At 44.9% G+C, this 15,766-nt stretch overlaps 1 protein-coding gene across 1 annotated transcript; it reads left to right on the top strand.

Moving 5' to 3' along the window:
• Positions 1-3,039: 3,039 nt before the first annotated feature.
• Positions 3,040-13,662, top strand: KCNJ2 (potassium inwardly rectifying channel subfamily J member 2). Its single transcript, XM_062591835.1, has 2 exons — positions 3,040-3,171; positions 8,152-13,662. Exon 2 carries the CDS (start codon positions 8,368-8,370, stop codon positions 9,649-9,651), a length of 1,284 nt encoding a protein of 427 aa, XP_062447819.1. The 5' UTR covers positions 3,040-3,171; positions 8,152-8,367; the 3' UTR covers positions 9,652-13,662.
• Positions 13,663-15,766: the final 2,104 nt, after the last annotated feature.

The raw sequence follows: 15,766 nt of genomic DNA, 5'->3' as shown, positions 1-15,766 counted from the left end.
GCAATACTCCTGTCAAGTTTGCTTCCACAGGGCATCTGCAGATCTGCAAAGACTGAGGGAGAGGGTGGTTGTGTGGTCGGCAAAGGTGAGAATGATGTTGGAAAACAGAAAATGTAGAGAGATAAGTCCCTTCCTTCACTGATGTGGCTTGGCTGATATTTGTCTAAGAGAAAGGATCCTGCTGTTTTGCTGGCTGCTTTCCTTACGCTTCCTACACTAGTATGAAACCAAGATTGTTCTGCTTTCCCAGAGCCCCTTCTTATCCCTGCTCCTTCTGCAGGGAGGGGATCTTGCCTTGGAAATTCCTCACAATATGACCATCTCACATAGCTCTTCTCATACTTCAGTAAGGAGGTTCCATAGCGAGCCAGTAAGACACTTTAGTAGCTTGACCACATCCAATTACAAAACTATGCATTGAGTGAAGAAAAACAAATCTTTACTCACTCTTGAGGGTTAAGTTTTCAGCTGTCTCTCACCCTCTTTGTCCTGGCTTGTTGCAACAGGAAAGGGTTTTTTAGAAACTTTTCTTGTAACTCAACTTCCCTGTTTGGGGGGTTTGGAAGTACTTCTCTTGCTGAAGTTAATGCAGACAATTGTAACACTTTGTTACAATTATCATTTTCTGTATAATAGTTTATAATGCATATTTCATTCTGTAAAGATCTTTCTGGGCAGAGCTGCTTGGACTTTAAGAAAGCTGTGAAGTAGCCATGACATATATGCTGTAACCCTCTGATAAAAAATACTAAGTAGCTTGACCTGCAAGTCTATACTGCTGTGAATAAGTCTTACTCATATCAGTTGGTCTGGTATCTCTGGGTCCAGTAGGTCTGCTGTTTTTCATCAGTCAGCTTGCATGAGTAAAGACTGAGTAAGAGCCTAGAAGGTCACACTTTAATCTGTAATATCTTGTGGGCATTGTGCAGAGATTTTTTGAGCCCACCCTCTAGCAAATTGCATGTATTCTCAGCAGAGCATCTCTTAGCAATACCGTATTACAGTTCTACTTTATTACAGGCACATCCATACCAGCACATACTTTACCAAGGTGGGTCCAATTGTTGCTATTTTAGCTACTCCTAAAAAAGGACACATACATTCAAGGAAATGAGGGATTTGTTCTTCCCATGTAGCTGTAGAAACTGTGTAGTGTGTGTCCCTATGACTTTCAGATCCTATGGATGGGTGATCTTGGTCTTATTGAATGAATAAAATAATTGCAGTTATTCTCTCTTGATGAATTTTTTTTCTGGATTCATCATTCATAAGAAACTTGCTTGTGTTATAGGACTGATGCCTTTTCTTCCAATTAAAAATGAACAGAATGACCCAAGAATAACTCATAAAAAATATGATTGCCCGACATACTGTATTGCTCAATATATACAAGACCTTGTCTTTACATGAAAGGGAGAGGGGAAGAAAAGATTGCATATCCTACACACACATCCTACACACACAGCACTGGGGACTTTTAAAACCATCTGCATTTGGCGATTGTATTTGTTGCTGCAGTAATGCTGTACTTCCTTATTCGGAGTACAGGGAACTCAGCAAATACTGTAAATGACAGTAACGATGGTCAGTGGCATCTTTCAGCAACAACATGAGGGAGCGTCCATAAGAAAGCATTTGGGCATTTTCAGTTAGTATTTAAAGAGTGGTAACATCAAAGCTGCAAACCTACAACGCAAGTGAGAAGGAGGATAGTTTAAGGCTAGTGGCTGCAAAAGTAGGGAAACATCTCTAGAGCCTGTTCTGGACACTGTAAAAAGGCTCCCCAAAGGAGAGCAGCAGACTTGCTTGGACCACTCAGTCCCTCAGCAGCTTGCAAGCAGAAGGCCTGATTGCTGATCAAACACTGCCTCGTCCCGCAGGCATTCCCAGCACCTGTCTTCCATGCGCTGCAAGGGCTACCACTTCAGTCCTGGGTGCAATTCAAGGTGTTTCTGCCAATTTCTAAAGCCTTGTGTGGTCTGCAGCCCCCAGCTCTCACAGGCCACCTTCACTCATATTTTTCCAACACAACACACAGGGCTCGCTGATGTGTTTCAGCTGTTAGCACTCAGGAACTCAGTTTTCCAAGGGCAGCAGGAGAGCTGCAGCAGAGGACACCTGCCTCGGAAACTAACACCCCTTCGCTGTCCATCAGAGCCGGAGCTTGGCAAACTTCAGAGCGTGCTTACAAGGCTGTTTTTGTTCCTGCAAGGCTCTCAGCCAAACATTTCAAACTTGTTTTCTTTGTCAGATATCTTAGGCCATGTCCACTGTAGGGAGGACAAGCTACTAAAATCATTTTGATTTTTGCAGATTTTAACAGCAGCCAGACAGCAGGCTGAGCAAGCTGCCACAGGTGATCTATGAAACAAAGAAATGGGTCCTAGATACTGCAGCCAGGCAAATAGTTTTCTTGCTTCCAGCCTTGCTTCAAAAGACCTTAGTTCAGGGATCAAAGCTCTTGTTTTGGAAGGGATCTTAAATTTCAGTTAAAGAGCAGAACCTTAATCACTGTGCTGCAGCATGCGTGACTCTTGCTTTCAGTGCATGTTGCGGTCTGCTGTTTGTGAGCAGATACCCTGCACCTTAGCATTTCTCCCTGCTCAAATAAAGAAAGACGGAACGTGGCTACCAAAAGGGACAAAACTATTTTCCCCCCCTCGCTATTGTTTCTTACTTATCTGAGACGAGAGATCTGGATGGAGCAAACAGGCACGCGGTTCCCGGGGCGGCCCTGCGCAAGGCTGCCTCGGCCGGGGGCCGGGGGGGGCGGGCGGCAGGTGCCCGCCGCGTTACCGGAGGATGCTGGCGGGCCCGGGGCGACCCCCCCACCCTCCCTCCCCGCGCCGGCCCCGCGGCCGCGGGGTCCCGAGCGCCGCGCCCCGCCCCGCGGCCGCGCTGCGCTCCCGCGGCCGCGCTGCCGGCGCGCCGCGGCCCGGCCTCCCGCCTCCCATTGGCGCGGGGCAGCCCCGAGGGCGGGGACGGCCGAGCCGCTATTAAACATCACATGGCAGCGCGCAAAAAAGGGGCAGCGGCTCATTGAGTGGCTCAGTTGCAAGCGGTGCGGCGGCGGCGGCCGGCGGGCACCCTGGGATTGGCTCGCTGCGTCCCCCCGGCTCTGGATCTTACACCCCCTCGCTCTGCACGCACCTACTCCAAAGCCAGCGGCAGGTAAGGAGCGTCTGCTTTCTCCATCTGTTCGCCACGGCCCCGGAGTCGCCTCCCAAGGGCCACCCTGGTTTGCACGGGTAGGGGCGATGCGCCTGTACCTACCTCTGTGCTCCTACGGGGCTGCGAAATTTCTGAAAGCAAGCTTCCCGTGCTGGTGAATTTGTTGCACTTTTCGGCATGGCCGTTTGAAGGGGGAACTCTTGCGTTTCTCGTGCAGCATACACAAGCTATTCTCAGTGCCTACAATAATTAGATAGGTATGCTGGGAACACTTGAGCATCTGCTTGCAGCATCTGTTTATGTTCATAACTTTCCATGCACCAGCTGCTCCCCCTCCAAGATATTTTATTCTGGGGAAGGGCTGGAAGTTTGCATGACAACTCAGCGTTGCAGCGCTAGCACTGTTCCATCCTTTCTCATTTGCTTTGCCTGTTGTTTCCTGTACAAGAGAAAGGTCAAAAGTAGCAAGTCTTAGAGATCTGGTGCTTGATCCTGAAAGGAGTGTGCACATGTTTTAGCGTGGTGTGAAATGAACCTGTAACTTCATTCATGGGCATTACGGAAATGGGGGATTTTCTTTCTAATCATCCTGCCAAAAACAGGAAGAAAGAAAAAGCAATGTAGCAAGGGAGCATGTAAAGAAAAGAGATGGTTTTAACTTAGTTCATGACTGCTGAAGGAAAAAAAAATACTGAAAGGAAGTAGCAGATTTACTTATGGGGTTCAGGGAACGCTTTGTCATCTTTGCGGGGCCGGGGCGGCACCAGAACGGCCGGGACTCGCCAGCTGCAGCGAGCGCTTTGCCCCGGTGAGGATGTGCATCTTTGTTCTCCACCGCCCTGCAGCCACCTTTCCACTCGCCAGCCTAGCAGCAGCCAGGACTTTTTTCTGTACTCTCAGCCTTACCTTTACACTTGTTTGCTTTTCCATCCTCACAGCCGGTGCATCAAGTACACCCCCTGGTGATGACTATTTCACTTGTAGCTATTTTGTCATCAGCTAGAAATATCCTGAACCCCGCTTCTTTGCAGGGTAGCAGAGGCAAATGCCACTTGTACTTTCCTTTCTCCTGTTTCTTCCTACCCATTTTCCTACATTGTCTGCTTTCTTTTTTTCCTTTTTCTTTCTTTCTTGCTTTGCTTTTTTCGCTGCCTGAGGACAGATCCCTCTCCTGAAGGTAGCTTACCACTTTGTAGTCGGTGTGACTTGAGTCCTAGCCAAATCAGTGGAGGAATCACACAGTAATGACTTTTAAGTCATACCAGGATCTGGGGAAAGGTTAACTGGCCAGCAGCGAGAGAGCAGGGACTGTGGGAACACCGCGTCGATCACGCGAAAGCTCCTTTGTTCTGTTTACCGAGGACGGCAGGGGAAGGCGCTTCGCTAAGGTGGTGGCTGGGCTCTCTTAGCAACATGTGCCTGGCACACACACACAGCACGGCTGTTTGGCGTCAGCTTGGGAATAACTGCTCAGAGCACTCATTAGTGCTGCTCCTCTCCTCCCTCCCTCCCCCTCTTTCTCCCCCTCTTTTTGCCCTTTACAGGTTTCACTCCGTATTAAACCCTTCTACACAAATTCCCTTTGAGCTCTTCATTGCAGCTTTTAGGCATGCAATGTAAATATCTTTCCTCGTGGGAGATCTTGAGGAGAACACTTGCTAAGGGAAAAGTGGGGTTTGGGGCTCTTGTTCATAGCATTCGCTTAAATGTTGCTTCAGAAATGCAGCAGATGCAGCACAGCCCTGTTTTCCTCCGCTCTTCCGAGCATCTCCTCGCAACAGAGCAAGCCTTTGGCTCTCTGATCCCATCCTTTGCCTCTAACTGGACTGCGTTGGTCCAAGGGCTGGTAGTGATGAGCTGCACTGCTCTACTCTCATATTCTCTTTCAGGAGAGAAGGCAGTCTGAATTGAATAAAAAATAAAACACCTAGTGATGATTGGCTTTGCACCTGCGGGCGTATGTCTGGCTGCGGTGCTTTTGAGCCCCAATGATACAAAGATTTGAGTTGGCTTGTGAGTTCTGGATCGTCTTTTGTCTGGCATGGGTTGCAGGACTGGTCCCACACTAGTTTGACATCTTCAGTGTCACCAACACACTGATACTGGGGAATGGGAGGAAAACAAACTTGTTTGGATTTTAAGTAGCAGGTGGATTAGCAAAATAAAAAAGCACCATTAGATTTTCATGCTAAAAGTCTCTACTTGATTGTTTGAAGGGGTTTAGTGCACCTCTGCTGAAACTAGTTGCAGAAGTCGGGGTGAATGCAGATCAGGTGCCTGGTAGTCGGTGCAGCAGGCGTTTTACGGGCCCTGCGCAGACGTGAGTGGGAACAAGACCAGCCCCGCCGTGTTGCACTGGCTGGTTGTCTGAGCTCGCAGTTACTGGTAGCGTTCCCGTCCCTGTATCCTAGCTACTCCAGGCGCGCGCAAGGAGAGGCAATTTGGGCTATAAAACAAAGAAGACAACTGTCCTGTGCCCGGCACCGCAGCGTGTGGAGCATGCCAGGGCTTTGTCGTATAAACTTCAAGAAGCAGTCTGTAAACTTAGCAAAGAGTGCCCCCGAGGCACACCTCCGTGTTTAAGGATCGTCAGAGCCAAATAGGTGCAGGGCTGCTTCCAAAGGCAGCGCGCCGAGAGGCGCCGAGCTGTGAAGCAGTAACGCTGCGCAGCCGTGCAGCAGGTAGAAGGCGTTCAGCCGCTCGGAACGGAAACCCTGCAGTGGAAGATACTGATTCAGCTTCCAGGCTTCTAAATTCAGCAAGCCGTCTGTGGGAAGCTGGCGTTACGATTTCGGTGATTTGTGGAATTCAAACAAATGTCTTTGGGTCAAGACTTTTGTGGGGGGAGTTGCATATTCTAACACTTGAGACTTTACAGCTTATCTTTCCCTCCACCACAAGTTTTCCTCTAAAATCCAAGTGAGATTACGGGGGAGAGGGGGAACTTAAAGCAATCTGTTTCCTAGGCTGTACATTTCCATCCACTTGGAACAAAACAGACTTGGAACGTGGAAGTTGAACAGAGATATGATTATAGGATGTGGTTTGTGAAAATGATCAATCTGCAAACCAATGCAATGATTTTTCAGGGAGTTCTTACTGTGCATTAATAATTTCACTTTCTTTCTGTGTTCATGACTTTAAAAGTATTTTTAAGACCCCAAACTTTTTTTTGAGACTGATATCCTGGCAGGAGTGAGAAATTCCATGATTAAAAACCAAGAGGAGAGTGAGTGAATTTCTATGCAGTGGGCCCAAGTTAGCCAGATAAGCATGGGGTAACTATACCATCCAATAAGTTTAAATTTGTCAGTTGTACTCAAATGGGGCATTACATTTTGGCAGCTTTTGGCAGGTTCAGTATTTTACATTGCTGAAGTCAGATGACTAATCTCAGCAAACGTGTTTCAAGACTTATTCTTGCACAACAATTAGAAGTAAGAAAAAAAGAGAAGGGGAAAGTAAACAGTGAAGAGATTCTATGGCAGAAAATATTTTGCATATAACCGCAAACACAATGTTGTTTTCTATTTTCCACTTGCTCTTTCCTTAACAAGTGTTTACTGACCTAAGCCCTTATAATGTGGTGGAAGGATATGGGAGGACAGAGAAACTGGTTGAAGTCCCTCAAGTTTTTGGAAGACCTCCACAGGGTTCTAGGTGCTGCTTTTGCAAAAGGAGGTAACAGCCACTGTCAGATGCGAGTCACAGAGAACAGCCACAAAATACTGCAGCCGCTTTGCGTGCAGAGGTCTTACTCCTTGGCAAGTACAGTTGTGCTGTTTTGGGGGGCAAACTCAGATGAGTTTTGATAATATCAATTAATGAAAAGCATCATGATTTAATTCCCCACTAATGTAAATGGTACTTAAATCTCCTCTTCTATGGCAAGTGCATGGCAGACATTCCTCATTACTTGGTTTTAGTTTTAGTTTCTCCATGGGCTCTATGGATAGATGGAGTAGTTGCATTAATACATCTTGCCCCCTCTGCAGTATTTCAATTGCATTTCCTGATACGCAGTACATGAGTTAATGGATGACGCACTTGTTAAAAGCTAAACCTGGGTCTAAGCCAGACCTCCCTGAAACAAGTGTGGTGGCTTCTGTCCTCAGGAATAATGTTTTGTAGCCTCTCTGCTGAATCTTAATTGCTGATACTAAAGATTCATGGGATATTTGGAGATGGAGCTAGCTACCTTCATCTCTGGTGAGGAAGGTGCTGCTACTTGCTATCAAAGTGTTACAGAGAGGCTGGCGACCCAAAGGTAGCCTTTGCTACTCATGGTAGCAAGAGCAGACAAGGGCTGTTACAAGGTTTAGTTTGGTTCATGCAACTTGAGCCTAACGCGAGCATAAAAACTCTCCAGATCCTGATGACTTTATGGAGTTAAAGTTATTAATGCAGCCTTTATGCCTGCCATTTGCAGAGAGTGTACTTTAACTGCCTCTTAATAAAAAGCCAAAAGCTGTGCAGTGTAATTTCATGGAAAAATCGGTATTTTCCAGGTTTATTGCTTTTCTCAATACATGGCTTCTTCCCTTTTGCACGTTCCCTTGTTTGTCTTAGGTGAACCAGACCATGAGACACACATTGTATATCCTTAAACTGCTTCAGTATTCTTACTTGAACAAAAGTATGTTAAAGCTAATTCTTGATTTCAAAATAATCAGAAAGGACAGCTATAAAGAGTAGATAGATTCTTTGCATGCCTCGCTTTTAAGTGAATATTGCTTACAGACTTGTGGGACATAATCACTTCAGTGCTTTCACTGGGAAGTGTGATAGCTACTTTATATTAATGGTATCAGTTCTGTCAATACATAACTGCACTTGGAGAACTGCTGCATTCCAGAAAATGCTGTCATTGAGAATAAGGAACCTTTCTGCTAATCCACAGGATTCATTTGATTTAGTTCAGATTTGATTCATTATCCTTTTCCTCCAAGATCTAATCGGACATTTCTCTTTCTCTTGCAGACCATGCCCTCTCTATGACGGTTACTTGTTAAGCTAACTCTGCATGCCAGAAGACTGTCCGTGGTTGATCCAAGGGCTTTTGGGGACTCCAGCCTCTCCCCAGTATTTCTGTGTGTGTGTGTTCCTCTAGAACTTTCAAAACTGTTTCTCCAAAGAGTTTTGCAGAAACTTAGACTGTTTTCTAAAGCAGAAGCACCTCAGTCCACAGCAGTAGTGATGGGCAGCGTGCGAACCAACCGCTACAGCATCGTGTCTTCAGAAGAGGACGGCATGAAGCTGGCAACCATGGCCATTGCCAATGGCTTTGGGAATGGAAAGAGTAAGGTACATACCAGACAGCAATGCAGGAGCCGCTTTGTCAAAAAAGATGGCCACTGCAATGTCCAGTTTATTAACGTGGGTGAGAAGGGACAGCGATACCTGGCAGACATCTTCACCACTTGTGTGGACATCCGCTGGAGGTGGATGCTAGTTATCTTCTGCCTGACTTTCATCCTCTCCTGGCTTTTTTTTGGCTGTGTGTTTTGGTTGATTGCGCTGTTGCATGGCGATCTGGAAAATCAAGAAAATAACAAACCTTGTGTCTCTCAAGTGAGCAGCTTCACTGCAGCCTTCCTCTTCTCCATTGAGACTCAGACCACAATTGGCTACGGCTTCAGGTGCGTCACAGACGAGTGCCCCATTGCAGTTTTCATGGTGGTTTTCCAGTCTATAGTAGGCTGCATCATTGATGCCTTCATCATTGGTGCTGTCATGGCAAAGATGGCTAAGCCAAAAAAGAGAAATGAAACTCTAGTCTTCAGCCATAATGCTGTGGTGGCCATGAGAGATGGGAAACTGTGCCTGATGTGGCGTGTTGGGAACCTGAGGAAAAGCCACTTGGTGGAGGCACATGTGAGAGCTCAGCTCCTCAAATCCAGGATCACATCGGAAGGGGAGTATATCCCTTTGGATCAAATAGACATCAATGTAGGGTTTGATAGCGGGATAGACCGCATATTCCTGGTCTCCCCAATTACAATAGTACATGAAATAGATGAAGACAGTCCTTTGTATGACTTGAGCAAACAAGACATGGACAATGCTGACTTTGAAATTGTAGTAATATTAGAGGGCATGGTGGAAGCTACTGCAATGACTACTCAGTGCCGTAGCTCATATCTGGCGAATGAAATCCTCTGGGGCCACCGCTATGAGCCTGTGCTCTTTGAAGAGAAGAACTACTACAAAGTGGACTACTCAAGGTTCCACAAAACATATGAAGTGCCCAACACACCCATCTGTAGTGCCAGAGACTTAGCAGAAAAGAAATACATTCTCTCTAATGCAAACTCCTTTTGCTATGAGAATGAAGTGGCCCTCACCAGCAAAGAAGAGGACGAGATTGACACTGGGGTGCCTGAAAGCATGGGCACAGACACCCACCCGGACATGGACCATCACAACCAAGCAGGGGTGCCTCTAGAACCGCGGCCGCTACGGCGGGAGTCTGAAATATGACTGAAACTCTTCCTCTCCCTTTTGGTTGAAAGGAGAAAAACGTCTCGGTCAAAGGCACATTGACCTAAGAAGTTGGCCCAGAACAGTTTTCAGACAACGGTACTGTTGAAGAGTGTCGTAAGGCAAGCAGACCTGAGAAACCCGGGCTGGTTTTAGGGCTGTCCTCAGAGGAGGGACAACAGAAATGAACTCTAAACACAAAGCACTAAACATGTCTAAGTATGAACAGAAGGCACATATGTTGTAGAATAAATTATGTATATATTTTTTTACAAAACTTGAACTTGCAGGCAAGCTTTGATTGGGTTATTATTATTTTTTTTTTCAACTTTTTCCAGAATGCTTCTCTCTAGGGAACAAGAATGTTTTTAATGGCATAACAAAGGCAAGAATCTGCCTTATTATTATTATTATAATTATTTTTTAAGAAGCTGCTGCTAACTACATGAACACAAATGGTTATTTTTGTTGCAGTGTAGTTTTTATTTTCTCTTGTGTAATTTAAAGAAAAAGTCAGTGTTGAACTTTTTGGGTTGAAAGCTCGTGATCACTTCAGAGAGGCCAATGTTGCCAGAAAGTCTAAACTCCTTTTGAGGCCAGTAGTTTGATAGCTAGAATCAATTTCTCTCTTTCCAATTACATAAGGGGCATTATGTAATATCAGGCCAATCAGTAGCCTCCAGCAAAACTATGATTTTTTGGGGGGAGAATTTAATTCTCTGTCTAAAGGAAAATGAAATAAAATATATATAGACTTATAAAAAGTACTAAGTGAAAACTACCTAAATGGATACCAAAGAAAATGCACAGTTTTGCACAGTGGAATTTATTTTATAAAAAGGAAAAAAAAAAAAAAAAAAAAAACAGGCTGCTTTAAACAAAAGATTTCAAACCTCAGACACTTTCTTTGGTTTAGAATTTTTCTTTTAAGACCTTTATTTTGCACCTTATTCTAAAAAGCTTATGACTCAGATCTAAAGTGAGCTAGGAATCCCCTCCGCCCCCTTCTCTTGGTTGGGGAAACAAATTCTCTTCCTTTCGTGTAAGGAGAAACATAGTTGGGGGAAGACAACAAGCAAACATCTGTCCTCCCTGGCTGCCCCCCGAGCCGGGCTGCAGCAGAAGGTCAAGTGTTACTGCGCACATTCCCAAGCCGTCGCTAGACCTTAGCGCTGACCCAGCGTCCTGAAAACTGAGCCATGAGATGTGCTGCAGGCGTGTGACTGAGTCCCGATGACTGTCGTTATGTTACCAGTTAAGCTATGCCAGAGACGTGCAAAGCTGCTGATCTATGCTAGAGGCTAACTCTGCTGGGGCAGGCGTTCAGGCACAGATGAGCCAAGCAATATATAAATCCCTGGGAAGAGGTTTTTGAAGAGGAAGGAAGAGGGTAATGGAGAGAAAAAAGAATTGTGTTCAGCACTTGGGGATGGCATGAAGATTGTAGCATTTTTGTCAAAATGCTTCTCTTCAGCAGGGCAAGGGTGTCGGAAAATGTGCTGTTGTATTTGCCAGGTCATTTGGAGAGGGCTTATTTGAGGAAGATAATGCTGTAAAGCAAGCTTCATCTCCTGCCTCCTCTTCTTCCCGCAAGCATCAACTCAAGGGTCACTGGATGGGGTATGTCACCGAGCCTTTGAGCTAATTTTGTGACCTTATGTGAAGCTCTGGCTCTAACGGTGTTTTGGCTCCTTTGCCAAGAAGGCTTTAAAATTCTCTGTGCCTCTAAGATCAAGGATATAACTAAACTGCACTTCACATTTGCTCACTTGTGAATCTTCCTCAAGGAGCAAGTGGAGGGAGGTGGTGGTGGGGACAATAATCCTAGTCAACTCTTACAGTATTCGATCACTGTATGCCATTAAAAAACAGCTTGTTCTAGGTCTAATGTCTTCTGCAAACAGACATCTGTGAAGGCCTCTTCTGGCCCCTTCCAGCCCTGCCTGAAAGAAATGCCTGCAATGAAATGGTTTCTGAAAAGATGGTGTTTACAGTGAGTGGGTTCGAAACTGTGGCAATTCAACATTGTAAACATAGATTTGGCTACTAGAGAGGGCAGCAGATTAAGCGCAAGTACTAAGGCTATTACCGGGGTGGGGGGAAGTAAAAGAAGGGAAAAGCTGAACATATAATGCGACTTGATTGCAGTTTCTGGGTCAACAGTAGCGAAGACAACTGAGTGCTGCTAGTGCTGCTATTGGCACATTCTTGTAAAAGGAAAATAACTAAACCAAAGAGTATTCAGTGAGAAGAGGGTGCATCGAAATGCAACGGGGAAAGGACAGAGACGGGAGGCTGGCCAGGAGAAAGGAGACCTTCTCTCCAAGTCAGCGTTGCCAGGTGCACAGCGCGCCTGCTAAATGATACTTGAGATGTTTGAGGGAAGGATAGGAGATGGGGGAAGGGGAAAGGCAGGACTTCAGTTTGTTTCATTAAAGAAAAGGAAATTCAGAAAAAAAAAAAAAAAGACCCCTTCCCATTAATATTTCTGGTGCAGAGGTTTTGGGCTTTTTTTGTTGTTGTTGTTGTTTAGTTTTTCAAGTCAGTTTTTCAGAAATATTTTTAAAATGTACATTTTATAAAGTTTATCAAGTATTTTCATATTTAAAGCCAAATGTAAATAGAAGTCTGTAAAGGATGGACAAGGAGAAGAAGAAAAAAAAAAGGCCACAAAAAGTATAAATTCCGCTTGGCAGTCCTGGCTAGCTAGTACCTAGATGCTACCGGTTAGCATGATTTTTAGCAAATACTTGCAAGCCTTATAGGATTCCTAATGCTATGAACTTCTCTTTATTTATTTTTAAGCATGGACTTTTAATTTGAAAACATGTTCTAGTTACTGGCATTTTTAAAAGTTACCAGCTTTCGGAGTGCTAGTCTTGCCCGGCGTGCGCGTTGCGGCGATCCGTCTCCCTCGCAGCCGCATTCTTTTCTTTCTCTAATAACCCTTTGTCTTTCCCGACTGAATCCCACATTGCAGAATTGCACTCGGCCTCTGGCTTTTGGAAGCTGCTAGAAGAGACCTGCAATGTACACTTCATGGTACCCTTCCCCCTTGCCCATCACTTCTGTATTTCCAAACATGCCTTGGTAAGCCCGGTATAGGACAGACTATTGTAGCACACTTCTACAGCAGCAAATTGGTTTAGTCGTTTTTAAAAATACTGTTATTTTTAAGGAATACGCAGTGACTGACAGTGTTTGTTCAGTTCCTGATGATCCCGGGCCAAAATGATGTGTTCTGGGGGCCTGCGACGAACGCCCTCCAAAACTGACTGAGCTCTGCCCACAGGCTCCAACAGGCTTTGGTTTGGCCTCTTTATCAAGGATGACGTTGGCTCAGCTGGCTTGCACAGAAGGTTTATACTGTATTTTGCGTAGGGTTTGGGGGGGAATATGTTATTTCTACCCTTCCCTGAAAATACTTGAATGAGACACTTACTGTCTAAAACATAATACTGCATACAGTGACAAAATGCATTTCTGAGGCAGGTTGGGATCTTTTCTTTCTTCTGTCTCTCCTGTGTGTCTTTAAGTAGCAAGGGTAGAAATCATTACTTATAGCTGTATTTAATGATATTTTCTCCTGGTCATGATAAACTCCTGTGTTGTTAGTTTAGCACTTGCTCTTCTCGGAAAAGACAAAGGGTCCAGATGGTTTATTTGTTCTCTTAGGTCTTCTTTTTCATAATGGATTACAAGGTAAAACTGAGAAGTACTGTAATGTCTTTAAATTATGGCTGCTCGTGACCATTGTAAAGTAGAAGGGTGCTGCATAGTTGCCATCCCACAGCCAACGAGAAACTTATTTTATATAACGACTTTTGGCCTGCAGCTATAGTAAGGTGAACAATCCAGGCATTTGACAGTTATCCATTACTATTTTCCTTTTTGCAGCCTTTTTGTATCAAAGTCTTCCTAATGTACTGCACAAATTGTGGATTGTACAGATTTTTATATATTATGTCTTATTTTATTATTTCTAAATAAATAAAAAAAATTGAGAATGAACTGGCGTATGCATCGTGTATGTAAATGTCCCGGGGAGATGGGTCAGGGTGTTATTATATAGTTGTACTTAGGACTGTCTCTGAGCACAGTCCTTGTTTGAGGCACTTGAGTGAGAGACAGGTCGTTCCCTCCCGCGAGGAACGGAGGGCAGGAGGAAAGGTGATACTATCAGTATTTGCCAGATGGGAACACAAGCACGATGCTTGCTGGACTCCGCAGGGTCTGGCAACTTGCACCAAAGGGAGATCTGCTCTAGAGAGACTAACTGATTCTCTTAAGGTCATACCTGAAGCTGCAGAGCTCCAGGTCATTAGCCACATGTTGTCTGAACATGGAAAAGGGCTTAAAGTCTACAAATACACTACAGCAGAGGGTGGGGGAAATGAAAATGCAGAGCTTAAGCAAGCTCACTGAAAGATTTGGAAAGGGATTAAAAAATTGAGGAGGAAACTCAGCTTCAAATCCCCACATTTCATGTCTCCTTAGAACATCCCTTTATTGAAATGATGCTCCCAATCTTAGCTAAATTCCAAACATATCTGCTGTAATCTTCATAGAGGCCCTATTTATTTGGACTCCTGAGCCTGATGTCACAAATACAGAACTGAGGTTTTTTTGTATAACGGGGTGGGGAGTAGTAAGCTGGAAAGTGCCTTGAGTAACTGAGAAGAGACTCTATGCCCATATTAGTCTGGTTTGGAAAGTTTCCTTCGCCGCTGTTTGTGTGTGGCCTCCAGGAAAGATGTCAAGGACGCACAACTGTGACTCAGCTCAGAAGGTTCTGCTGATCTAATCGGAATCAAACGCCCTGCGACATCCAAGGACGACCATGAAACATTTAAACCGAGTTCTGAACCCATGCTGAATTTTCCAACTTTTATCAGTCCTTAATGCTACTTAAATGCATCTCTAAAATGATGCCTCAGATGGAGCCCTGACCCTATCTAGAAGGACTCCTTTTATAAATTCAAATTCACTTTTCAAAATCTAATCGTCTTTTGGAAAGCTTATAATACAATAATTACAGGGCTGGATTTAGAGATACAGATTAGCTGTCACAGCCTGGATCTGCTTATTCTCCACACTGAAACGCGTTCCTGTATGAGAGCCACTTGCTGAACTGACCTCTTAGTTTGATGTGAGCTGCGGGGGCAGCGGGTTGATGGACACTTCTGCACGGTCTGGCTGCAAACGGAGTGGCTTACTTAGTCTGACTATATCATTAGCACCCTCTCCTGTTAGGGACTTTTTCCCTTCTCTTGCTGACCATTCATTCCTTTAGATTTAGATGGAACCAGCATAAAAACAGCAATGAAACACAGACAACTTATTTTGGTAGCTAGCAAGGTAATAGCTAAATTCTGCTTCCTAGATGCAGCTAGCAACCGTCAGGGATCTGCTGCACAGCTCTAGACAGCATGAGTAAAACGACACAGAAGGCATAACGGCACGGGTGTTGGCATGCAGCAGCCAAAGGATGCAGCTGATGCTGCCTTCAGTTCTCTGTGAGGATGTTTCCACAGGAGGCAGCACAGAAAGGTGAGTTAGAGAAAGCTGTATGCAGCAAAAGGTTCCCCATTTTCCCCATCAAACTAGAAGCATGTGTGGCTTCTTTTGCCATCCCAAGCTTGTGCTGAAGACCGCAACTTTCATATCTATAAAAGGTGTGCAAAAACATACAATAATGTTTAAGAGATGTCTATCCTTTCAAAATATTTAAACTAAGCTCATGGCTTCAGGGGAGCCTGATTCATGGTTTGGGATTCTTGGCAAGTGGAGATTATCGTACAGTGAAGATTTAGGGTGGGACATGCACTCTGTGATTTAACAGCCACCTTGTCTGGAAAAGCTCATTTGTCCCGGAGCAACTGGCTTGTCAGCTCTTTGTCATCGTGCTCATTTTGCATAGGGGAATTGCAGTGCACAGGACTGCAAACACTTATTCCACCCCTCCGTGCTGTGACATAAGGAGCCGTACATTGGCTCGAGATGCAGTCGTGTAAGGCCAGGCTCATCACACTAAGTATATGCATATTATGATTTTGCATTCCTTTAGCTACACTAATACAAGCCCTCCCTCAGAACAGTGCAGAGCTACAGTTTG

Source organism: Rhea pennata, chromosome 19, assembly GCF_028389875.1.
Source record: "Rhea pennata isolate bPtePen1 chromosome 19, bPtePen1.pri, whole genome shotgun sequence".
Taxonomy (NCBI): Eukaryota; Metazoa; Chordata; class Aves; order Rheiformes; family Rheidae; genus Rhea; species Rhea pennata.
This window is presented reverse-complemented; position numbering and strand designations above follow the sequence as displayed.